The sequence below is a fragment of the Podarcis pityusensis genome (genome assembly GCF_964106645.2).
Source record: "Podarcis pityusensis genome assembly, chromosome: 1".
Lineage (NCBI taxonomy): Eukaryota > Metazoa > Chordata > Lepidosauria > Squamata > Lacertidae > Podarcis > Podarcis pityusensis.
In genome coordinates, this window is record NC_138028.1 from 93,015,757 (window position 1) to 93,042,810 (window position 27,054).

Consider the following 27,054-nt stretch of genomic DNA (forward strand, 5'->3'; position numbering starts at 1 on the left):
AATGAATGATTAATGGGAAGTATGACTGCCACACAAACAAATCAGTATGAATGCTCATTTTCAAATAACCGCCTTGCAAACTAATCAGAATGAATTTTCAACAAAGACCAGACATGGTCTAACCTCTCCCTAAGATTTGTCCAAGCAAATCAAGATGAATGCTCAATAAACAGGTCATCTGGAAGAGCTCTGCATTTCATCTTCTGCCTCATCATCATTGTGTGAGAAACCCTTGCTTAATCTAACTGGGGGAGGAGGGAGATCAACAACAACAGAAATAAATTAAAAACAGATTAGACAGGGTAGACCCAACGTAGACTGCTTTGCAAGAAACATAATGGGTTTTAGTAAGCCATTCCGCATTCCCTTTTAGACAGTGCTGTTTGTGAGACTTCCCCCCCCTGAAAATGCAAGGTAAAGTATACAGTTTACTTTACCTTTCAGACTGTGTAGTAGGAATGGCCTTGTCTAGGGTAAGTGTTAGCAGCAGATGTTTGATGCAACTCGGGTTGTACCAGTCTTTTCCTACTGCTGCCTTCAGTCAGTCCTGAGCCAAGCAGCAGATACTGATGAGATACAATCCAACCCTCTGGCTGGTCCTCACAGTCTACGTGAAGGACACTATTTTTTAGAAACAGTATTACTTGGGGGTTGTTTGTTGTTGTTGTTTAAAGTTTGAACCACTGCACTGTTTATGAGCTCGGGGTTTACAGAGCATGTTGTATCTGGTTTGATTTGTACCCCAATTGCTCCCTAACATAGTAATGCCACAGCCACCATAGACTAAATATAGGAATATATATTTACATACACACACACACACACACACACACACACACACACTTCACACACAACAGCAACACATGCTGCATAAAACTGAACAGCGTTACCATTCTTTTCATCTCCTTGGAAACTTGGTTGCTGCCAAGATGGTTGTAAAAGGAACGATCTACTCCCCAGTGTGGCGGGTTGTGGCCAATGGAATTAGTGCGCTGACGATTCATCTTGGCTATTGTCGCTTTCTCATCTTTCTAGAAAGAAGAACATAGTAAAGAGATTATATTTTGAAACATTTCAGTGGCTATATGTCATCCTAAACCCTGTCTTAACTTCTTTATAATCCTCAACCAGCATATTAACCAAAATCTTTAAGACTGGATGGCTGTGATAAGTATTCTTCTCATGTTACTCACTATATTACACTCCCTTCACCCTATGGTCCCCTGGCAGGTTACAACAAATAAAGCATAATATTAATATTAAAACACAGTATCACACAATATTAAAAACAGCTTGTTTAAAATAACAAAAGTTACAGAAATAAGGTGTCAAAAGCCATGGTAAAGGAGAGGTGGATTTTCAGCACTCGCTGAAAGCTGTATGATGAAGGTGTGGGAAAGGAGCTCCACCACTTAGGAACTGTCACGGATAATGGCCTCTCCAGGCCGCCATCCCAAGATGGCACCCTCCACCCATTGTAGCACCCAAAAGGGTCTATAGGGAAGGAGGTAGTATTTCAAATATATGGAGCCTGAGACATTTAGGGTTAAAATTTGTTAGAAGAATTTGAACATGGCCGCATTAAACAAAAAAGTCATAAATGGCAAATCACAGAAAGATCAGCAAAGGAGAATTGAACCCCATGATAATCATGCCTTCTCTTTTCTGCATCCAAAAAGTGCTGTTTAATGTAGAAGAGCTCCAACTACAGATGTCTAGTGCCAGAATGCTGCATTATGACCGAAAGTGAGGTTCAAGTGCTTCTAAATATATAATACTATGAATTCACTTAGTTATGTATTTAGCTGGCTTTTTTCCTTTCAGAAATAGCCACAATGATTTATTTTACATTCCTAGTCTGTCTATTTCTGCCTTCCAGCTGAAACTGATTTTACATCTACAGATTTTAAAAATATATCTCATTAGATGCCAAAAAAGGAAGAAAGAGCAAATCAGTAATCTGCAGCTAAATATTTATTGCATGGCATGAACAAATGACATTGCCTGTACATTTTATTATAGCTCAGCTAGGGGTTTTGCAACTAGTAGTTATCTAAAAAGCTGCCATAAAACCAAGCCTTTATCTTTCTTTAAAACTGTTTCATTACATTATAAAACCCTCCTATTCACAGATAAGAGCTGTCATATCATGAACTTTCTCTAACAATCATATTTCTGACTTACTGAGAACAATGTGTATTAAATGCTTTGAGCACTTAGGAAAGACACTTTGTATTATTTCAAGAGGTTTCTTCATTTCAGGGTTTGCCAGTACATCCTGCAGTCCTAACTTCAGTGGAGCAGGATGTGGGAGAAAATGGAGGAGCAATTTTTTTTTTAATCTCTCCTTACTTTCTAATACCAATAACAATCCAGCTCAGGAGAACATTCAGAGTGGACTGGGTCTCTTGGTCTTATCGCTGGGACAGTGCAGACAGATGGAAGACCAGCCCAGCTGAGCACGGATAGCATATTTCCCTCGGTACCCATTCTGACATGCCTTAGTTAGGACAGCTACCACTCTTATAAAGGCTAATCTGATATATTCTGGGACATCAAATGAAACCAGTGCAGCCATTTGTTTATTTAAAACAAAGAGAGACTTTCCACCTAGCACAATGGCAATCATTCTGTGAGTGTAAGCTTTTCAGCTTGCCAGACGGAATAACCCCTGCTCTCCTCCCCCTCCACACTGTTCTGGGGGTTCTTCCAGGCATTCGCCACCCCAGCCAATTCTGCAGGCTTGGAGGAAGGACAGAAGGGGAAAGTCCAGCTATGCTAGCGGAAGTCCTTGCATGGGCTTCTGCTAGCAGGAACCATTGTTTGAATCCTGTCCCGAAGCTGCAACTCAGTAAACACAATTGCACTGTTAATTCACATTTCTGTTTTGGAGGGTATTCTTTTTATATTCTGTTTGTGTTGTTTTAATATTATTCTGTCTATAACAGTAATGGGGGAGGGACCGACCAAACAAGCCCACAACTCTTAGCACCAGTTAAAAGACATTAGACAAAGGACATTAGACAAAGGCCTGGTCCACATGCCACACTACGCCAGGCCTTGGCCTTAGGGGGAACAATGAACTCCCATAGCACAGCATGCAAGCTAAGGAAAGGTTTGATTTAGCATTTTGATTTAGGATGTTGTCTGAATTCAGACTTGTGGTTGAGCTCTTTCCAGATTTACTGTGAGCTACAACCACAGGGTCCAGGGTGGTACTGGGGCAGGAGCGAGGGTGTTTTTATTGGCAGTTCTACTGTGGGGTATAGCTAAGAACAGATAAAAGGAAAACACTTATCTATGGCTATAACAAAGTGATGTAATAGCCCTCCAAGTCAATAAAAGGAACTCTTGCAATGGGCCACAAATTGTCTTAGGTGTGTTGCAGTTCCCACCAGATAAAACACAGTAGGGGAGAGAAGCCTACAGCTTCTGCAGGCTAAGCTACTTGTGCTAAATAAAGCACATTTTGCAAACCTGCCAACTTTGCTGCTAATTGTAAAAAGTTTATGCAAATGAAGTCATTCACTTCGAGTGCTGACAAACACAGTCACCATTCTCTTGAAAAATGCAATAAACTTCTAGCAGCTCATATAAAATTGAAACTGTAGACATACATGCTCCATTCCTAAAAATGAGGCCATCTGTCTTAATAGTGTCCTGAAGCTCAGGGTACAACTCACTGTTATTTGTCTGGAAATGATTGGTAGCATTTTTTGTCATTGCCTGGATTTGTAGCTCTGGATACAAAATGGAGTGCGCCATATTTATTTTTAAGTATCTGAAGAACAATCTACTTTAAGAACCTTCTGAGATTAAAATCTGAGCTTCCCTAATTTAATGCTGAAATATTTATAAAGGTCGCTATGTTCAGACAGTTTGTTTTTTCCCCTTTACACAAAGGGAAAGGTTTCTCCCAAAACTCTGAATGATTTACAAGGACAATTCATAAGTATCCAAGCCTCTTATGGTAAGGAAACTCAAGATTGCAGTCTTAGAAACGCTTTGTTCCTTGTCATTAGCTCTTTTGTACTTTCAAATGTTAAGTGTTACCATGGACCAACATCAGCCTCTTTCAGCTATGCGTATGGGAGATTCCTCAAATTGGAGCAAAGAACAGATGTAAAGCTATTTATTCCACTGCAAGCACAGCATAGGGAAAGACTGCCTGCAGGGTTCAGATAGGGAAAGGTACAGAAGGAGGCATTGCTGTTAGCTCTGAAGACTGTTCTTTGTGCTAAGCTGAGATAAAAGACAAAATTAACATCTTTCTGTCTCTGATTATGCTTCTTTCTGTTCCACATTCTTCTTCATTTCAATTAAAGCTCTCTATTCTGCTGTGTAAATTGTGGACATGCCACTCAGTTCATGTTCATGCATATATGACACCCTCTGAGCTACTTTGCCCAAAGCAATGTAGGCTTCATCATTCTAATCCATCTAAGTGGTGCTTTCTAGACTGATTTGTTTTTCCAACAGCAACATTGTAACAGAGTAAATTTATATGAACTGGACTCAAACTTGGCTGAAATTCATAAAGTCTGAGATATTAAGATTATCTGATTATCTTGCTGCATTAGGATCACATGAAAGTCATCTCAGAAATCATTCTGTTTGTTCAGCTGGGTGGATTTCTAGAACACCACTTGGAGAACAATTGACTTGCACTCCTAGGAGTTGATGGAACTATTTCTGCTCTAAACATCACTTTCAACATTTTTGTTCGATTACATTATTGCTGCATTTTTAGAAAAAAAAACCCCAAGCAACCTGTACCCAAGTTTAGTAGGACACAATCCAGATACAGCCTATAGAGAGGTATTTGAAGGACATTTGTTTGTTTGTTTGCCCATAAAATATCTCTACATAGGGTGATGTTATAAAGTTTTCACTGTTAGCCTCCATTTTGTGTTCAGGAGTGAACCAAAGATGGGTTTGGCGAAAGTGAACAACCATAGGAAACAGACCTCCTGCCTTGATCTCATACAGTTGCAGCTGATTTCTCTGTGCTTAACATTGTTAGTGAGATCACGAGGAACCAGAATGTTCATTGATTGACTCACCAGGGAGTTAGGTTGAAATAATAGTACCAAGGCAAAATAATTGGATGACAAAAGATAAATGGATACAGGTTTTGTGCAAACTCCTCAAAAGAAAGGAGAGCATCTAATCCTCTAAATAGTGAGAGCAACATGAACTCAATATGAACCATCTTACACCATGGACTCTTCCACTTCCTGCTTAGCAGGTTGTCATGGGTATGTAGCTATGGTACCATCTTTTTATATGGCACAGCTGGACTATTAACCTATTATAACTTTTGGCTAACTCTTACCCTTTTTTGGCTGCATCGTACAATGAGGAAAGTCTCAATACTATGCTCTTTGAGGTAAGCATTACGTTCTCCTCCAAAACCAAGCTCAACTTCATAGTCACCGTTCAGGTAGTTCAGTGTAGCTTTTGTTATGTGGATTCGCCTTGGATGAAGACAAAAGGCAACCAAATAATAAAAATCATTGAATGAACTGAGAAAGAAGCGGTCTGGAAGAGAAAACTATTACATGCAATGGAATGGTCAAGTTGTACTGAAATCCTACCCTGCCACTATAATCGTTCCACAGTTTTGTGCTTAACATAGAGGTCAATAACATAAAAACAAACGTTATGCCTATGTTTTCCTGTGCTTATAAGTATCCCTTGACTAAACTGTTATTTTATTTGTTCAACCATTCAACCTATGCCACCCCAGCTCACCAATAACAGGCAATGGTTCACTGCCACTCCTAACTATCCCTCTTCTCTTTGATATGGTCAAGAGACATCCCATGAGAGCTAGGATCAAGGCTTCTTGGCTCATTTACAAAGAGGCCCTTCACCTGACTTCAGATTTTCAAGAAAAGGGTAGATACGTCTCTTTTTAAACAATTTTTAGGGGACATATACATACTGAAAATTTAATGAGGCTACAGTGGGGGGTTCTATTAGTCACACACACACACACACACACACACACACACACACACATGCATATTTTACTGATGCTTGTATTGTAGTTAACTGTTTCAATTTCCAGGGAGATAAAAGCAGAGCAAAAACATTTTAAATGGAATAAAAATGGAATAAAATATTGGAGCAACTTGTGTTGGTGACCATGATTTGTAGTTTCATTAGGGCTAAGCTGCAATGGTGTGTGCAAGTGCTTTTTATTAATACTTTCACACTTTGCAAAAAGAGGGGATGCATCCCCTCTTTTTGCATTTTTTTCAGGTACATGCCTATTTAGGTTCTGTTTCCAGGTGAAAGCAGAAAACAATGGCCCAGCTTTGCACAACAAGCACAACATCCTTGACTTAGCATGACACAGCAGCAAATAAGACTCAGGAAGAGCAAAACGTGGCCTCTCCAAGAACCCTCATGGTCGCATTGTTTTAGTCAGACTGTGCAACCATTTGGTTTAGTGCTGGGGTAGTCAACCTTTTTATACCTACTGCCCACTAATGCATTTTTCTTGATGGTAAAATTTCCTTACCGCCCACCAGTGCTCGATGGAAGGAGGATTCAGCTTGTGCCATAGAACCCCCTACCGCCCACCTAGAACCCTGAAACGCCCATTAGTGGGCGGTAGGGACCAGGTTGACAACCCCTGGTTTAGTGTGTCATGCCAAACCAGACTTTTTTTTGTTACATTGTTTGCATGTGAACATTCAGCACAGCTCTAAATTTCATAATTTTAGCAATCCTTTCCCTGTGTAGAATACACCACCTCCTGAGGCTGGCATTGTGCTACATGGGCAGATCAGACCCAGAGAAAGAGGAGTTAGTTTTGCACCATTTGTGCTATACCATTTCTATAAGCCAGATCAGGATTTTAAAGTCCACTTTTTGGTAACAGACATGAACAGGAAGAAGCAAAGAAATGGCATCCGAAGTTTTAATTTGGACACGCTGTACTTCCCATCTCTCCTTTTGTACAGAGAGCGCAACATCAAAAGTTAGTAATTTGCCCGAATCTAGGTAGAACTGCTCGTCCATACTTCCTGTATCCAAGAATATAATTAAAGGGTAAATGTATTAATGTGAGGCTGCAGAGAAGTTACTGGAGCAAAATCAAACAGAACAGTAGACTTCAAAGGTAGGACTCTCTTACCCCGCTTTGCCGCCTGCTTCCATGTGATTAGCTAATGTGACATCATTTGACCACACATCAAATTGCCATTTCCTGAGGCCCAAGACTCCACAATGAACTCTCCCGCTGTGGATCCCAACTCGCATGTTCACGTTGACACCTGTCACCTCCCGCACTAATCTGAAGAAGGATGCAGGAGGGGGGGGGGAATGAAAGACATTGAAGAGGGCACAAATTTGAACCTAAGAGACTGTCCTCAGTTTTTTAAAAAAATAATGTAAACACACACATACAGTGTTGCTTAAATGCTATATTTCACTAGGTAAGGCAGAAACCACACTGTGAAGGTTGGCTAGACCAGCAACACAAATCACTGGATGGAGGAGTTAGCCAAGGATGTCAATTTGCTTTCAGTTCAAAGCACAGGGTTTTTTTGTGGGGGGGGGGGGATATCTGGGGCACTGCAAAGAGCTCTGGCCTCTGATTTCCACACCAAAGCTGGACATAACTTGCCAGCTTTCAGAGCCTCATTAAACATAATAGCCATGTTGTGAAGAGAAAAAGAACAAGATTCCAGAGCTCTCAATTTATTCACAGAGTACCAGGCATCAAATGTTCCAGAGATGAAACATAATACATATGTGAATTATTCACTGTAGCAAGACATACTGAGCTGCTGCAGCAGCAGAGCAGACAGGTCTGTCTTCTTCAGTTACTCCCAACAGGCTCCAATGCTAATGAGCTCTCAGATGTACAAAGCTTGCTCCCAAAATTATCACTGGAATCCTTTGTGGGGTTTTGCCTTTTAGGGCAAAAGTTTACTTGGAAGAACACAGCAATTTGCAATGAAATTATATCTAGGGATTAGGGAGGAAACCACTGAGGCGACTCTTGGCCTTGAAAGACCTTAAATGCTTGCTCGTGATTGCTGTCACTGGACATGTTATGGCTGCTGTGGGGAGCCGCCACAGCTCAGCCACTTCCAGGATGGTTGTGCTGTACAGAGAGTAACAGTGAACTTCAGTGGAATGAGAAGATGTCATGGGTCGGATTGTCTAATGAATCAAGCATGACCGCATTGTAGACAGAAACTGCATTTTGTTCTCTGCTTCCCCCAATTCTGCCTTTTCTTTGCAGAATGCAACTTTACTGGTGGAAAGGTTTGGCAGACATGGGAAGGTGGCATTTCAGATCAGCTACCAATTTAATAGACCTAGTGCAGAGCGAGTTGAGTGGTTCTTCGGTCAAGCCTCTTGCCTTAGCTGCCCGTAAGGTTGTATCAAGCTCTATTCTTCCTGCTTCAGTGCCTCTCCCCCAACCCCTATGCACATCTGTAATGAGAGGATCATACTGCTAACACAACTCATGGGAGTTCTGATATAGTGCTGTGTGCAGCAGTCAGAATACTTGACATGCTTTCTATGCAACTGTATTAAGAACAAACCACATGTGACACCAGGAGATCTGTGATCAGCTCTCCCATGAAGTTTTACAGCTGTCAGGCCCCCGTTCAGAATGGGGTCATGGAGCTCAGAAGTGGTTTTCAAATTTTCTTTTCTATCATTTGCATGATCTAAGCTCTCCTGCTCCAAGCTTTGGGGAAACTGGGAAACAGACAGGAACCAACAGGGGGAGGAATTTAGGGCTTGTGGTGAACAGGCGTAGATCAAATTCTAGGAAATCCGTTCCAGGGGCTGGGGTTGGCCCTTAGTGGACGCTATGATCTTAGATCACCAGTGTTCTCCAGGCATCAGATAACATCAGACATTTATTTTCCCTGTGAACCTCATACTGAACATTAGGTGTGAAGACAAATGCAACATAAAAACATAATTCACAGGAGGTCTATCAGCCAAAGTGTAACCATTGGCTGCACATTTCCCCTCAAACATAATGTGCAATCAGAGGAGCTCCTTGTAACCTTCACTTTCTCCTAGCTTCACAATTTGTATGACAGCATTTGTATGAAACAAACACTGGCTCAGTTATAGTGTTGCCCCTTCCTTCATGCTGCAGATACCCTGTCACTTTAAAAAAAGGCACATGTATGGTTATTCATTGATTAGTTGCTTTATTAATAATAAAGACAAACTTCTTTTTGAGAGCAAAAATGCTGCAGAGATGTGAGAGGAGGAGGAGGAGGAGGAGGAGGAGGAGGAGGAGGAGGAGGAGAAGAAGAAGAAGAAGAAGAAGAGGAGGAGGAGTTTGGATTTGATATCGCGCTTTATCACTACCCTAAGGAGTCTCAAAGTGGCTAACATTCTCCTTTCCCTTCCTCCCCCACAACAAACACTCTGTGAGGTGAGTGGGGCTGAGAGACTTCAAAGAAGTGTGACTGGCCCAAGGTCACCCAGCAGCTGCATGTGGAGGAGCGGAGATGCGAACCCGGTTCACCAGATTACGAGACTACCGCTCTTAACCACTACACCACACTGGCTTCTTGATGACATCGTTGATGTTGGTCTATCAGTGATGTGCACAGTGCATGCCGAATTCTGCTAAAAATTTGCACCATCATTTTTTCACAACTTTTACCTCACAAGGAATATACTGATAAAATGAATGCAGTGAGAACACTTCCAAACAGGTTGCTTTCATCTTCATCCTATGGTGTTCCACATAGCTGTGTACCTGAGGATAGCTAGGATTGTTTGTGCATACAGCAAAACAAAGTATGTGAATCAAGCCTTGGTTGTTGAGGGCAGAATCTAAGCTGTGGTCCTTGTTTATTTTAGTGCTGCTCACATCAGGCCAAGCAATTGTTGCATTTCTCAAAACTGTCCTTGACAACATTCAGTGCAAACCTGTTCATATCTACTCAAAAGTAGGCCCTACTGACTTCAATGGGACTTACTTCAAAGGGAGTATATATGAATGCACCTGAGGTGCCTAAATCCCACAGAATTCCTCCCCATCCCACTATGAATCTTTTCTAATTTGGCCCTGATACAATGTGGTGCTTTTTCTAATTCACTGGGGCTGCAAGCAAGGCTCTGTGGCATTTCCACAGAGCAGCAGTGTGTTTTATATAAAGCACCGATACAGGCACTGAAGGGCACTCCATTTTTGTTTACAAATTGTTCCCTGTCAGCTTTGAAAAACCTGGTTCCCACTTTGTGTGGGATGAAAAGGATTCAACAATCTTATCTCTTTGCTAAATCTGGAGTGAGAGACTTTTTGTTCTCACTGCCTCCTCCATATTCTCTGATGAAAAGAGAATGCTTCTCAGACAAGCGAAGGTAATAAAAATCAGAATGCTGGAATGGCAAGCACTAAAACTGCTGGTCCTTTTAGGATCCTCTTTATGCTTCTGAAACATTAACACAGCACTATTTTGCTTTCGTAGCTTTTCAGCATCTATTTCGTGGAAATTATTATTATTATTTATTGAATTTATATACCGGCCTATACTCGGAGGTCTCATGTAAAGAGCTGAAAGGATAACTAAGAAGCAGATTGTTTACCTTGAAATGGAGATGTCAAGTACTGGTTGAAAGAATAGGTGCAATCCAAAGAAAAGTTGCTGCTCTATGTCATACAGAAATCTATATGATTTAAGATGACAATCAACTGCTTGCATATGCAAGTTCAAGGTGCCCCTAACTTTGTTGGGATTTTGCTCAGTATCTTTAACAGAGCCTTTAATCGTGTGAAATATCAAGTTTTTGACCACCCACAGACTCTTCTTCAGGCAAAGAAGTTCAACATAAAACAAAAGAGATCATAATGTCCTTACTTTTTCAGGTTTGGCATCTTAGCACACAGCTGTTTGGGGACATTAGCTGGGTCACTGCCATGCTCACCAATCTAGTTGCCCAATCTAATTGCCTAATCTAGTTGCCCAAGCTGCCCTTCAGCATGAAGCAGACGATCAAAGAGAACTTTAACTGCAGCTATTCCAGTTGTAACACCAGCAGCCATCTAGACACAAGGAGCATCTGCACAAGCCAAGCTAAGCTAAAGAGCTCAGCAAAGTGCTGAGCACTTTGGTGAGAATATTTTTTACCTAGACTCGGGAGGGGAATTTGCATCCAGTCCATGGCATGACAGGAACCAGCTTTGCCCCACTTTGATCCCAGTTTGGATCAGGGCCCTGCATAGTTGCTATCTGCATGACAGGAACCAGCTGCACCATCGTGCAAGCATGGCTGTTGGACATGTATGCCAGAATACAGTGGTGCCTCGCAAGACGAAATTAATCCATTCTGCGAGTTTCTTCGTCTTGCGGATTTTTTCATCTTGCGAAGCACGGATGCACCCTGGTACTGTATTATAATGGGATAGCGGGCAAAGCACAAAGCGGGTCGCTCCCCAGCAGGAGGAGTTTCCCCAGCCTGGAGGGTCTGTTGCTGGGAAGAGGCAAAGGCACCCCCTCCCACCTCCCCACGAAAACAGCCCCCCTTCCTCTGTCGCCAAGCCTTGCCGCGTCTTCGCTCCGCCAAACCGCGTCCCACATCAAAGCCCCAGCCCGCTCCTCTCCCTCTCTCTCCACGAGGTGCCAAAGGAAGTTCGAGCCCAGGAACCGAGGGTGGACGCACGAAGCGCCCGGTGCGGACTCTCCCTTGCTCCCCCAGTTACCTTGCGCCACGCCGCCGGGCTCCCCACAGTCTCGGCAGCTGCTCCCGGCTTCTTCCCACCCCCGCAAAGGCGCCTTCGCGGCGGCCCAAGCGCAGTGGATGCCTCCTCCTCCTCCTCCTCCTTTGTCCCGCCTCCTCCTGCCTTCGCGCAGTTAGGGCAAAATGGAGCAGCCACGTGGGGAGGGGGAGAGAGAAAGAGAGACAGAGGTGGCGGCGGCACAGAGACCCAGCCAGATCCGCTGGATCCCAGCCCACCTGCCTCCTCTGTGCCCTCTTCAGAAGAGGATCCCTCTGGAAAAGGTAGGTCGCTCCCTCGCTCGCTCCCTGCCAGCCCAGTTCCCGCTTCAAAAGGAAACAAACTCGCAAGACGTTTCGTCTTGCGAAGCAAGCCCATAGGGAAATTCGTCTTACGAAGCACCTCAAAAACCGCAAAACCCTTTCGTCTTGCGAGTTTTTCGTCTTCCGAGGCATTCGTCTTGCGGGGCACCACTGTATGCAGTCTTGGAAAATGGTGACAACACACCGTTTGTACCACCACTTTGCCCTAATAGGAACCCATGACCCAAATATGCTTCTTCCATTCTACAGGTTTGGCACTTCCATAGGCCGCTGTTAATAAGATACTTGTAAATTAGCACTGAGGATTTGCTACCAAAAACTTCACCATGGTCAGTTTGTTGCTTTACTGACTCCAAACAATAGTAAGTGACTTCTTGAAAAACCAACATGAAGGAAGTAGAACTACAAAAGGGGAGGGACAATGCAAGGTCCCCCCCTCCAATTCCAGTATATTTAAATTCCTTAAACATTCATCATATTGATATTTCAAGCATACACTCTTCTTCGGGGACATTTGCTTCATACATTTGTTTCCTTCTTTTTTGCACTTGACAAATCAAGTAAATATTCTCTAGTGTTGTGTTTCCCTGTGCTGAAGAGCTGCACAAGTACTTTGCTGCATGTATAGTGCAGGGATGACAAGTACTCAGTGGGTCATACCACAGCTGCTGCAAGTGGAACAATGTCCTCCCCCCCACCCAGTCTTCTTTATTGCACTTGTATCTGGGGCTTTCCCCCAGTACCAGAAGCTTTCTCTCTCCTATTCCACCCAAACATTTGGTCGGAGCTAGACTTTGACTTGCTGGTATGAAACAGTCACAATGATTTACAAGATATAAAATTAATTGGAAGCACACACACATACAATATATATTTGTTATTTATCCACTGCCCCTCCCTGTGGTGCTTGGTACTTACGAGATAGCCTCTATCATATCCATTCCCATTTCAACACAGCAGTGCGCGTGGTCTGCTCTTGCCTCGGGTAACCCAGACACACAGTAATAGCAATCGCCTAGGATTTTTATACGTAAACAATGATTCTCCTGCAAAACAATAAGAAGAAAAATAAACACTTTTACTTCAGGATGTTAACAGTTTGCCGCTTAAGGCAATGAAATTTTTTGCAAAAGTCTAAAGCAACATCATGCGAAAGGCACCATTATAATACATTTGGGGAAGCAGAAGGAAGAGAAAACTTACAGCTGCAAGTTTATCAAATCTGGCAAAGAGTTCGTTCAGCGTCATCACCAGCTCCTGGGCAGTACACTGGGAGGCCAGGCTGGTAAAGCCCTCAATGTCGGCAAAGAGAATGCTGCAAGGATAGTAAAGGGGAAAGAAAACAGTGGAAAACACAGGTATTGGTAAATAAATGTTTCTCATTCATTCTGCCATCTACAAAGTTATGCAGAACTTTCCTTATCCCTAAGAGCATGCCCCTATGTTGGACTCCTTAAAATACCATTGAGAAATCAGTTTCAGTATAGGTGAGAATCCCTAAAACTCTTAATATATGTTTTTCCATTGTGTAATTTTTTCTTCTTTGAGACATCCTATAATTCATCCTCTTTTGATGAATTTATCAGGGCAGCCCGACAAGAGAGAGGCTATATACTGTTTCTCAGATACAGTCTCAAATATCTCTGACCAGGTAGCAATAAAAACAAAAAAAAGCTCTGTGTGTAAGAGCTCAATGGGTTGACTGTGCTAGCTAAACTGCATATATTGCATGGCTCTTAGTTTTCTTCTTTGCTATTTGTGCTCTGAGTTTTAACATGAAAGGGGTCGTATGACCACAAAGAAGACCAAGTGACTGAAGATATAGCACAAGACAATTCGGACCAATGCATAGTTTATATCTGCTTTACATTCCACAAATCAGTACTTTAAATATGCTCAGTTTAATAGCTCTCTATGCCATTCTGGGATAAGTTTAAATTTTAACAAATGATATAGTGATTCAAGTTTATACCAAGTGGTATATAAATTTATCAACATTGTCGTTGTCAATGGGATGCACAACACCCACCCACCCACACATATTTTTTCATTACAAGGCTATAATACATTTTTACACAAAATACTAAAATGCATATAATAAAAACATGGTCAACTTTACCTACATTTATAGATGACCAGTATACTAGTATACACCTCATTTGATTCCACTAAATTAACATTAAAAAAATAAAGGTTGCATACTTGTACTTACACTGCTTTGTACTTTTGTTTCAGTGACTCAGCTGACCATTACTAGGTGCTCCCCATCCCTTTCCACTTATGCTGAGTCAGAAATGTGAAGCATTGCTTAAGCTCATCATATTAACAGGTTAAGATACTCACAAGTTAATAATAATGATTATAGCAGAATCAAGAATAGCTGTTAAACCAAGTGAGGAAAGCCCTGCCTCCAAAAGACTAATCCCTGCCTCACAGGCCTGTGAAATTACTTCACTGGGTAGGTAGAAACCAGAGGACCTTTCAACTCCTGCTCTACTACTTTCCACCTGAATTTATTATTGATCGTTTATAATTATTGAGGATTAATAGTAATTTGAAATGTACTGTGTATGGTCATCTGATCACCTCCATATTTTAGATGCCACTGTTACGCGTTCTGTGAAACCGCTTTTGTTTATTTTTAATATGTTGTGAATCACCATGAACTTTCTTTTCACAACAGAAGGATGGTGTGGGTGTACACACACACACACACACAGAGAGAGAGAGAGAGAGAGAGAGAGAGGCGCTGCACTCCTATGGTCCCTAGAAGGGCATCCCAGGGGCAATTTATTGTATCTCCCTCTTTGACAATGGACACAGAGAGAGATCGCTTTAGAGGCAATGACTCTCACAGCACAGTCAACTAGACAAGGGTAGGGTGGTGCTGAACCACCTCTTCTGTTCTCTTGGAAGAAATAATGTCCAACATTATAATTGCTGCTAAGATTATAACAGCTAAAAATTGAGAGGCAAAACATCTCTCTTACTATATTGAAATCAACTGAGAAATTTGGACCATTGTAACTGATTACAAAACAATACATGTCAATCATCTTAACAGGTTTAAGAAAATATTGGTGGTTTTTTGGGTAATGTTTTGGAACAAGTTCAATAATAATGTCCAACCTGCTTATGCTGCTTACAAGCTGCTGTAATAGTATTTCTTTATGCTCCTTACCTTTGATTTATTTTTCTTATAAAAAAATTTATAATATTCACTGTACTACATAATCCACAGGAGGAAATAATAAGGCTCACAGTATGTTTCCAAGTTGCATTGCTTTTTATACATGACCTTGCAAACTAACATTATTTAGCTTCAACAGCATACCGCAACACCAAAATGATGTTCAAAAGATAAACCAAGCTCAATGACTCTAATGAGGAGATCCCAGGAGACTTCAGGGATGCCAAAATTACCAATCTCTTTTAAAAAGGTGATAGAATGGATTGCGGAAACTATCAAGGCATCTCTATTAGCTGCGGCTGGCAAAATTCTTACAAGGATCTTAGCAAAACATCTCCTAACAATATCTGAGGCTACCCTTCCTGAATCCCAAAATGGTTTTCGACCTTCTAGGGGGACAGTGGACATGATGTTCACCACTCAACAGCTTCAAGAAAAATGCAGAAAGCAAAACCAACCCCTGTATATGGTGTTTATTGACCTGACAAAGGCCTTCAACACTGTAAATCGTAATGCCCTGGGGACTGTCCTTCTCAAAATCGGCTGCCCAGATAAATTTGTGAATATCCTTTGGCTCCTCCATGATAATATGACAGCAACAATTGCAGATAACAGTGACTCTCAAAGTGAACTATTCACAGTGGAATCAGGTGTTAAACAGGGTTGTGTTATCGCCCCAACTTTATTATATTCATCACCATGATCCTACACTTTGTCGAAGGGAAACTCCATACTGGAGTAGAAATCATTTTTTGAACAGATGGAAAGCTCTTTAATCTGAGCAGGCTGAAAGCAAAGAAAAAGGTCACCATAACTTCTGTCATAGAGCTTCAGTATGCTGATGACAACGTAGTGTGTACACACTTAGAGGATGACCTCCAAACCATCCTAAATATATTCACAGACGCATACGAAAAGCTTAGCCTATTGCACAACATCCCAAAAAACAAAGTGCTGCACCAACTAGCACAAAACAACCCCTCTGCAGTGCCACAAATCTAACGCAATGGTGTAACATTGGAAAGTGTTGATCACTTCTCCTACCTGGGCAGTTATCTTTCCACAAGGGCTGACATTGATGCTGAAATCCAGCATCACCTGAGCTCTACGAGTGCAGCTTTCTCCCGATTGAAGTGCAGAGTGTTTGAGGACCGGGACATTTGCAGGGAAACCAAAATGCTTGTTTACAAAGCTATTGTACTACTGAAAAATGGACCATGCCATCTCCAACTCCTCGAAAGATTCCATCAATGGTGACTCCAAAATTTGTTACATATCACTTGGGAAGACAGGTGAACTAATGCCAGTGTACAGGAAGAAGCAAAGATGACCAGTGTTGAAGCAATGATTCTTCAACATCAACTTCGTTGGACTAGTCATGTTGTTTGATGCCTGAATATTGTCTTCCAAAGGAACTATTTTTTTTTAATATAAAATATTTATTGAAATTTTCAAAGTGTTACAACATAAAATAAAAGCAGAAGAAAATACAAAATAAAAATAGTTAGCAAAGTAGAAAAGGAAAAAAAAACAAACCCCTTCCAACCATACAAATACAAATTCAAAAATAAGAAAAAAAAGACAGGAAAAAAAACAAAAATACAATTTAAGAACATTTAAAAACAAATTCATTATTCTCGAATCCTCAACTGTCATTACCTTCTTTCTTTGACCTCCTCCTCCTCCCTTTCTTTGTATCCTAGTTATTAATTATCCCAGCAAATCCTTTCCATATTTCATAATATTCTGTCATTACATTACCCTAAACAGTTTTGATCTTATCTTTCTATAAGAAAATAAACCTTAAAGCTTAAAACTTAAATCTTATCCTTACCAACTTCTCATAACCATAATATTCTTTCATAATTCTTTAAACATCTTTACTAAAGCCGAGTAATTTCATTCCAACATTTTTCTGACATTCATCAATTTAATAAAACAGTTCTAATGGTAGAAAAAAGAAATACAAACAGATCCAATCTTCATCCAACGTCCCTTCCTCCTGGTTCCGGGTTTTGTCAGTCCTTATTATCCCATTGATCTGGCCCATTAACCTGGCAACCTTATATCTGAGGCCCTCAAGTCTCTTCCATGTCCCTTTCGCAGCTCTTCTTCATATTTGTAACTGTATTTTCCCTTGTCTCCTGCTCGTAGTAACTCCAGCTTGGCAATATTTTTAACCCTTCTCGACAGATCAGCCCCTTTTGCATATTCAGCACTGAATTCCATATGGTATTTAAAAGCATGTTTCAAAGACCCTCCAAAATTAAGAGCCCCCACAATCCCAAACATCTCACGGCCCATTGCCAGATTTGAAAAGTCCAAACATCCCAGCATAGGGGGGTCAATCCAGCCCCCCATTTCCAAGCCAAACCAAACTTTTTCTTTCCAAATCTGGCTTTTTCCAAGTTCATTTGTCAAATCCGAAAACTCATATTCCTGTTGGGCCTGTTCTGTCAGGACACACTCCTGATTTAATTCCTGGGTGGGCTCCACATATTTTCCCACTGTCTGTTCAAAATTTCCCACTGCCTGTTCAAAATTTCTAGTCGAAGTCGTCATCAAATTCACCTTCTCATGTAACTGTTCCAGTAGGGCATTTGTTTTGTAGAAAGCACACAACAAAGCTTCTGAATACATTGTCCTGCAAGGTCAAATGCCTATTCCCACGATTGTAATCTGTAAACAGCTGCCGGCTCCCTGGAGTTGGTTACAGTTTCACAGTCTCCCTCTAGGGGGAAAACTTCTATTTGATCTTGCAACAAAGTTTCCCTTTTTGAGATACTTTGTCAATATTTGTTCCTTTGAAATGCGAAGGGAAACAGTGGAATCACTATGTTTCTCTTCTTTTAGCTATCTGTCAAAAACGTTTGTCTCTGGTCAATGAACTTCAAACGTCAGTCCTGACACCCCGCTCCAGGATCAGGACGGAGGAAAGTTGCTTTACTTTAAGCTCACTTTAAACAGTCCAAAAAAGATCCCCCTTCTTCTCCTGCTGTTGAAGGGGGGTTCCACAATTTTAAATGATGTAATCCAATCCTTTCAAAGCGATTTTCTGAGCTCTAGTTTACGTTGTCTTTGCTTTATTCTGTCTACAGAAGAACGGAAGGCTGACTTCCTGTTTAGACCTTCCCGTTCCGTACCAAATTGAAATAGATTTTTAAAATCCAATTCCTTTCTGCTCGCAAGTCCCCATCTAATGTCCAGTTGTTCAAAGTCTAAGTACTCACGGGTGCTTATTTTAGAGTCCAAATTGTCCCAGGAAAAAGGCAGCGCTCTCCGGCAACGGCTATGCGGCTTCGCTCCACGGAAATAGCAGTTGACTCACAGCACCGCGCCACTTCCCCCTCTTCACTTTGGAACCCGTTTGTGGGTTCCTTTGCGAGTTGGGGGGGCGCTAAAGGTGCCCGCCGAGTCCCATGGTCACAGGCTTCATCCGCCTGTGATTTTTGAAAGGGTCCCCGCTTCGCTGTAGCGGAAAAGACCCGTTTCGCGCGGAGCTAGTCCCTCCAGTTCAGAGGGAGTCCGCCATTGCCGATGGCACCACCCCGGAAGCCACCTTCCAAAGGAACTATTATTCCGAAATTAAAAATGAAAGGCATAATGCTGGTAGTCAACAAAATAGGTTTAAAGACTCTCTCAAGGCAAATCTTTAAAAATGTTGTATAAACACCGACAGTTGGGAAACACTGGCCTGCGAGCACTCAGTTGGAGAACAGACTTTACCAAAAGTGTCATGGACTTTGAAGACGCTCAAACTCAGGACGAAAGGGAGAAACGTGCTAAGAGTTTGGTAAACCCTCACATGATCAACTTCTGTTTGGAACCCTATGTTTTCTATGTGGAAGGACGTGTGGATCCAGAATTGGCCTCCATAGTCACTTACGGACTCACTGTAAGTGAAGATCATGTTCATGGAAGACAATATTACTTGGCTACGAGTGATAGCCAAAGAAAACCCTAATGTAATTATTTATTGATCTGATTAAAGCCAAGAATGGGTCAAGACTAGCTCCCTCCATTTTACATTTCAATCTTTATTTATTTTCTGATCTTATCTAGAGCATTTGTACCCTTGCTCTTCAGCCAAAAAGGCTCTCAGGGTGGCTTTCATACAATTATGCGGGCTTGCAATTGAAAAGACACAACACACAAGAGAAAAGGTACAGGGCGGAAACAGGCACCAATTATTCAAAGAGCATTTTAGAGTGTTTGGAGTACTTAACTCATAGCACCTTAAAGAGTAACCAGTTAATTACAGATTAAGCTTTAGTGGGCTAGAGTCCACTTAATTAGTGGCATTTTCTAAAGCAGATCAGTACTGCTGAGTCCTGTTGCTGAGGTTGAGAAACAGTGGCTTGCCTTAAGACCAATGTGTGGCTGAAATGAGATCTGAAACATGGACTTCGGGGGGGGGGGGTATTTCTAATACCAGAACAGTTCCATAATAATGGGTATATAAATTTTTTCCATGGCACATCACAGAAATTGCAATACATTAAAACAAGCATGCTTCAGCATCATCCAGACAGACAGCAGGTGATAGCTTCAGAGATTTTCCAGCAATGATCTGACCTTGCATATGACTACATATGCAATGGTCTATTTATATGTTGACACAGTAAAACTGAATTGCTTTAGTTGTCTTCCATTGGAATTCACCTATAGATTTTCTGCAGAAAATATGTGAGTGTGCAAAATTCCTCTCTGGAAGAAAAGTTATTTGTGGAAAGGAAGAGCAGTACTCTTTGGCCCAGGATTCTACCACCTCCCAAGATATCCATGTTGACATATCACAAGGAAGTTCATGTGCAAAATAACTACACCAGCTTATGTCTTTGCCTCCACAAACAGAGCTAGAGGTTTCTTGCTTCTGCCTGATGATCATGAGTACAAATTTCATCTGCCTCGGCTAACTGAAACTTCAAATGTGCCCATTTAAGTATCATGACAATGAATGCTCACAAAAAGAATACCACTCTTTAGAAAAAGCCTTTCTATTTTAACTGTATGATTCTAACCTTGTAAAATAAATATAGCAGTTGCACTTCACAGAATTAACAGAATCATAAAATTGTAGTGTTGGAAGGGATCCTGAGGTCTATCTGGTCCCACTCAATCTTAATTTCACATATATGCTCATGGGGTCTGAACTGAGGGTGACACACTAGGAATGAGGCCTTGGGGTCACAGTAGATAGCTTGAATAAGTTGTCAACCCAGTGTACGACAGGAGTGGAAAAAGGCAAATTCCATACTAGGGAATCATAGATTTGTAGAGGTGAAAGGGATTCTGAGGGTCATCTAGTCCATCTCCTGCAATGCAGAAATCTCAACTAAAGCATCTGTGACAGATGACCATCCAATACATGCTTAAAAATTTCCAATGCCATAAGAAAAAAAAACTATATATATTTTCTTATGGCAGTGCCTAGACCATGGGTAGGCAAACTAAGGCCCGGGGGCTGGATCCAGCCCAATTGCCTTCTAAATCTGGCCCACGGATGGCCCGGGAATCAGCGTGTTTTTACATGAGTAGAATGGGTGCTTTTATTTAAAATGCATCTCTGGGTTATTTGTGGGGCATAGGAATTCGTTCATTTCCCCCCACCCAAATTATAGTCCGGCCCCCCACAAGGTCTGAGGGACAATGGGCCAGCCCCCTGCTGAAAAAGTTTGCTGACCCCTGGCCTAGACACCTCAGTCACATACAACTTAATTTACATTAGCAAAAGAATTAGAAAACTATCAATGAAGTTACAAGGAATTATGTTTAGAAGAACTAGTTATTATTTAGTGCTAATTTTTCAGTCTCAGGAAAATCCCTTTCTTCTAAACTACTTTTAATAATAATAATAATAATTTTTATTTATACCCCGCCCTCCCCAGCCAAGGCCGGGCTCAGAGCGGCTTACAAGCAATAATAAAAACAAGTTGAATGATTACAACTTAAAAACAAAATTAAAATACAACATTAAAATATTGAAACATTAAAATATTAAAATGTAGCCTCATCGCAGGAGGAGAAGGAAAGGAAAAAAGAAAGAGAGGGAGGGAATCAAATTGGCTCCAAGCCAAAGGCCAGGCGGAACAACTCTGTCTTACAGGCCCTGCAGAAAGAAATCAGATCCTGCAGGGCCCTGGTCTCATGAGGCAGAGCGTTCCACCAGGCCGGAGCCAGAGTTGAAAAGGCCCTGGCTCTGGTTGAAGCCAATCTAACTTCCTTAGGGCCCAGGACCACTAGGGTTTAGGACCTTGAGGCTCTCCGTGGGGATACCGGGAGAGGCGGTCCTGTAGGTACGAGGGTCCTAGCCCGTGAAGGGCTTTAAAGGTCAAAAGCAGCACCTTAAATCTGACCCTGTACTCTACCGGGAGCCAGTGCAGTTTGAAAAGCACTGGGTGAATATGCTCCCATGGCAGAGACCCCGTGAAGAGCCTCGCTGCAGCATTCTGCACCCTCTGGAGTTTCTGGGTCAGCTTCAAGGGCAGCCCCGCGTAGAGCGAATTACAGTAGTCAAGCCTGGAGATGACCGTCACATGGATCACTGTGGCCATGTCAGGGCGGGAAAGGTAAGGGACCAACTGCTTGATGCGGCGAAGGTGGAAAAATGTCACCTTGGCTGTTGCTGTAACTTGCGCCTCCATGGAAAGGGAGGCATCAAGGATTACACCCAAACTTTTAACGGAAGGCAATGGCACTAATTGGGCCCCCGCAAGAGAAGGGAGTTGGTCCCTCATCCCCATGCCATCCCGACCCAGCCATAGGACCTCTGTCTTCGAAGGATTTAGTTTCAATCGGCTCCCACAAAACCATCCAGCCACAACTTCAAAGCATCTGGTCAGTGTGTTCGGGGCCGAGTCGGTGTGGCCATCCATCAGCAGATAGAGCTGAGTGTCATCAGCATATTGGTGACAGCCCAGCCCAAAGCTCCGGATAATCTGGGCAAGGGAGCGCATAAAGATGTTAAAAAGCATCGGGGAGAGAATTGCGCCCTGCGGCATTCCACACACCAAGGAATGGCGCGACATTTCCCTCCCTAGTGCCACCCTCTGTCCCCGACCAGAGATAAAAGAGCACAGCCAGTTACGGGCTATGCCCTGTATCCCTACATCTGCGAGGCGGTGGTCCAGAAGATCATGATCGACCATGTCAAAGGCTGCTGACAAATCTAAAAGGATCAGAAGTCCTGACCCGCCTCGATCCAGTTGTCTACGGAGATCATCTGTTAGGGCAACCAGAGCCGTCTCGGTCCCAAAACCAGGACGGAAAACGGACAGAAATGGATCTAAAGCCGATGTTTCCTCCAGAAACCTACCAAGCTGTTCAGCAACTGCTCTCTCAATTACCTTACCCAGATATGGAAGATTTGAAACTGGGCGGTAATTGGATAGGTCTAAGGGATCTAATGAAGTTTTCTTTAAGAGTGGACACACTACTGCTTCCTTCAGTTCCCCTGGGAATGTCCCCGTGTCAAGGGACAAATTGATAATTTCAACCAGGGGGATCCGCGCAACATCTGGACACTCCCTAATCAGCCAAGATGGGCACGGATCGAGGAGGCAGGTGGTGGGCCTACCAACTTGGAGGAATCTATCCACATCAGCAGGGAGTATCCGATTGAAATGGTCCAACACTGGACCTGAAGTCAGTCGAGGGGCCTCCAGTTCAGTCACTGTATCTAAATTGGCAGGGAGGTCACGGCGGAGCAACAGGACTTTCTCCGCAAAAAAGCTCGCAAATGCCTCACAGCTGTGGGTCGAATTTGTGCTTAAATTTGGTTGTCCTCCTAAGGACGTTATTGACCTAATTATTCTAAAAAGTTGTTTAATTATCAAAAAAAGTTTTGATCTCCAACTTTATTGCATACAATAAATAATTGTAGCTACAGTTAGCAAAACGTTACCAGAAAATCACTGAATGGTTTGGGAGAAACTTACAGAAGCTTAAACTAAGCACAGTATAGTTCTGTTAAAGATATCCTATGGTGGCCTTTCAGAGAATAATGGATAATTTAGGGGAATCACTTCTTCTACTAACTTGTGCTTGGAAAGCTACCTGCTGGTGTTAAATTTGCAGACCCAGGAAGATAAATAAAAGCTATACCAGAAAATAAAGATAAAATGCTGGATTGTTTCTTCATGAAATCAAATGACCACTTAGGAAGCCAGAAATCTTAAAGAAAATAAACTATATAAAAGCAGATCTGAAAATAGTCCTTTGAGTGCAAGAGAAAGACCTGAAGTTATATAAAAGGAGAAGATACACAAACACTATTTGTCATCACTGAGGTCCTTAGTGTTCCCATCACAATGACAAGACAGCTGGATATCGATGGAACAATTTAGTTCAACACAATGTTACTGAGCGAAAGAATAAAACAAGCTTTATATAATGTCTTTCCTAGTTTTGGTTTCCCACTGTGCTTTCCAAAACAAAAAGCCAACTTTCTGCTGATCTGGTCACATGCCCAACACCCCCCGACACATATAAACAGTATATAAATAGAGCATCTATACATCTCACATTGATGAGTTGGACATTATGATTTCAATTCATGAAAAAGTTATTTTTGTACCTTATAGAGTGGGTCTAGGAGTTCCGTTTACTGTTTCTTGCATTACTTGTTATGAAATCTCAAGCTGAATTCAATAGCACGCCCCAGTAGATAGGGTTATGACTGCACTGTAACACAATAATTTACACACACACACACACACACACACACCACCACCACCTGCCTGCCTGCCTTCCTTTATTCTAGTTATATGTCACTTTTCCTTTAAGGAGCTCAGTGAAACGCCAACACGACTTCCTAGGTGTTCTCTTTTTTTGGTAATGCTGTGTGTGTGGACAAAAGAGGACAGAGATTTGCTTAAAAATTCTAAAAGCTAATTTATATGTATAGGTGCAAATTTAGAGGGGGGGAAGCAAATGCTGTTCTTTAAATAGAAATACAGTCTATCTCACCACAATGGGGAGCAGACTACAATCAGGTGACTTTTATGCCTGTTCATTTTGCCAGGTTCTACTGTAACAGCTGTTGGGCAACTTCTGGGCCTTGCTATCCCTTCATGTGGATCTTTATCTTTGAACTGGACTTGGAATGGACAGCTCTTCAAATAAAAGGCTGTCCTCTGTAGTGTAGGACACATTGGCACCCTATACACAAGCAACGTATATGGCCATGCCCTCCTAACTTAAAGAGCAGAACTGCATCAATTGCCTTCTAAGAAGTCTCTGGGCCCACTCCTGGCGTAATGATAGTGTTCTGATGTTTCCAAACAAAGAGATTTTTGTATCAACCCAGAAGGCCAGCTCGAGTGTGTCACCTCTCTATCACAATATTTTAAACGTTGTCATTTATCAGTTAAGCTCTTGTTCCTCTTTGCAACACCCCTGCTGGCCAAGTCTTATTATTTGCCTTTTACAGACTAAAGACTGAAAATAAGCGGTAAAGACTTGCTTTTGGCGTTTGAGCAAACAGCACTGTCAAGCACTGACTGACTGGACCACCCTGGCCCTCACAAAAGCTCAGTTAAGAAGAGCTGGTTCTTTGTTTCAAAGGATCATCAAAGTCTCCGGAAATCTAGATTTGCCTACCACAGCCAGCCCCATTTTAAATAAAGCACAATTGAGATATCTTGCAGAAAAGCAAGAAGCCTACAAGCAAGAAGCTGGAAAAAACGGGTAAGGCTCAGTGCTGCACAGCAAACATTTCGTACTGAATAACTGGCCTAGTTTTCCTAAACAATGCACTGAACAAAAATAGAAGCCTATTTACATACTGATGCTAATATCTTTATTTATAGTGCCACAGAACAACAAAATTCAAGCCTTGACTAAGAAGCAGAGTGCTCCGGAAGCATTGTACAACTTTCTTATTCCTGGTCTTAATATGTCAGCAGTTTTTATTAAAAGAAAAAATCTATTCCATGTAATTGAAAAAGACTTTTAAGAACTGGTCAGGGTTCCAAAGTGGGTTGCCTGAACTATCTGAAGGCATGCATCATCACAATTAAAATGCATCTTGTATCTCTAAATATTATTTTAGTAAACTGTCAACCCTAGTTAGCAGAAGCACTAGGGTCAACTGTGTATTTTGCAACCTAGTACATTAATGTTTATTACAGACATTTGTGCTTATGGTATATTCACGTATAATACTTTTAAAACCGTGTATCTATTCTATTCTATTCTATTCTATTCTATTCTTTTCTTTTAAAGTTAAGCTGTTTTAACCCAGTGAGTTTTTCAGAGAATAATAAGCAATAGTTGAGCGATGAAAAACAAGCAAATGGAGATGTTTATACTCAAGTTCTCCCCCCTTTCTTTTATTATATGTAAATTGTCTATGGTGGAAGTAGTGAACTAAATCAGTTTTGACTTAGCTATTGCAGTCTATATACCAGGAGCTGTATTAAATAATCACTTGGAGTTCCAACTGATTTGTACAGTCATACCTTGGAAGTCAAACGGAATCCGTTTCAGAACTTCCAACTTCCAGAACTTCAGACTTCCAAAACGTTCGGAAACCAAAGTGCGGCTTCTGATTGGCTACAGGAAGTTCAGCCCAGCCTTCCTCAAATTGATACCCTCCAGGTGTCTTGGATTACAGTTCCCCACACTCTTGAACACTGGTTATGCTCCAAGTAGCTGATGGGATTTGTAGTCCAAAACACCCAGAGGGCACCACGTTGGGAATGAATGATTTAGTCCAATACTCCAATGAAGTTCTCAAAGTCAAGATGTAGTTAGTTGTCTGGTTTTTATTCACAACTTTCTAACAGGCATAAATGTTCACACAGTCTCTCAACTGGAGCCATCTTTCAAGTAGAAAATATTATCAAAATAGCTATTTCTGATCTGGAGTTTATAGCTCTTTCTTTCTCAGGGGCTCTGAGGCCAGCTGTCTTTCCCAGCAATAGTAGCTTCAACAAGATGCTGGGAAAGACCAAAATGCTGACCATTGCTGCAGAGCTACTATCTTGACAATTTTTCTGTTAACTGCAATTTTTCTATTAATATTTTAGTTGCCCTTCACAGCTTATGAAATTAAAAGCACCACCAAGGTTCTCAGCATACTTTCTGTTAATGATCTGTAAGATAGAGATGCTTGAAGAGTCTGCACAGCATGAATTCCTATTTGAACTTTATGATTCCACACAACACCAAATGAACAAATCAGGCAGTTTTCCCCCTACATTTACATAGAATCCTAAGAGGCAGTTTTCTAATCACTGCATTCAACTGTTTATTCGTATAACAGTGTAATAACAATGAATATTGTTTGCACATAATTATTTGCACATAAGCACATGCAGTGCTTTCCCTCCTAGAAAAATAGGTGCTATGAAGTTCTTACAGTAAGTGCAACACTTTATAACAACAACAACAAAAGAGGTGCCGGTACTGCATACCCTTCAGTGCCCCTGAAAAAAGCACTGAGCACATTTATTTATTTACAACACACACACACACACACACACACACACACAATGCCTAAATTAGATTGGCAAAAAGAAGAGAAAGCAGTAAAGAAGGAACAAATAATGGCAATTCCAGAATAGTACGCTAGTGTGGAAGCATCCCAAAGAAAAACCATCCATCTTCTTGGATGAATTAGTTTTAGTTAAAGGTGCTTGAATGTGAAACAAGTGATTATTAGTCAATGTGAATTAATAGTCAATATACTGGCCCCATAGCAGCTTTTGACACAATGGAATGCCACTGGGATGTTTTTAACCAGATAATATCTGCCTCAATCAGTCCATATAGCCATTTAGTTTATCTTTCTAAAAATTATATTACTAACGTAGTTTTTA

The 27,054-nt window shown here is 41.6% G+C and overlaps 1 protein-coding gene across 6 annotated transcripts in view; it reads right to left on the bottom strand.

The window, feature by feature from the left end:
• Nucleotides 1-27,054, bottom strand: part of ADCY5 (adenylate cyclase 5) — a 190,674-nt gene that overhangs the window by 47,215 nt on the left and 116,405 nt on the right. For all 6 annotated transcript variants that reach the window (XM_081005709.1, XM_081005708.1, XM_081005712.1 and 3 more), the window contains 5 exons: nucleotides 13,246-13,357; nucleotides 12,961-13,088; nucleotides 7,148-7,306; nucleotides 5,336-5,477; nucleotides 891-1,031 (listed from right to left, as the gene is read on the bottom strand). In XM_081005709.1, coding sequence (XP_080861835.1) covers nucleotides 891-1,031; nucleotides 5,336-5,477; nucleotides 7,148-7,306; nucleotides 12,961-13,088; nucleotides 13,246-13,357 — 682 coding nt within the window. The remainder of the gene's footprint in view (nucleotides 1-890; nucleotides 1,032-5,335; nucleotides 5,478-7,147; nucleotides 7,307-12,960; nucleotides 13,089-13,245; nucleotides 13,358-27,054) is intronic.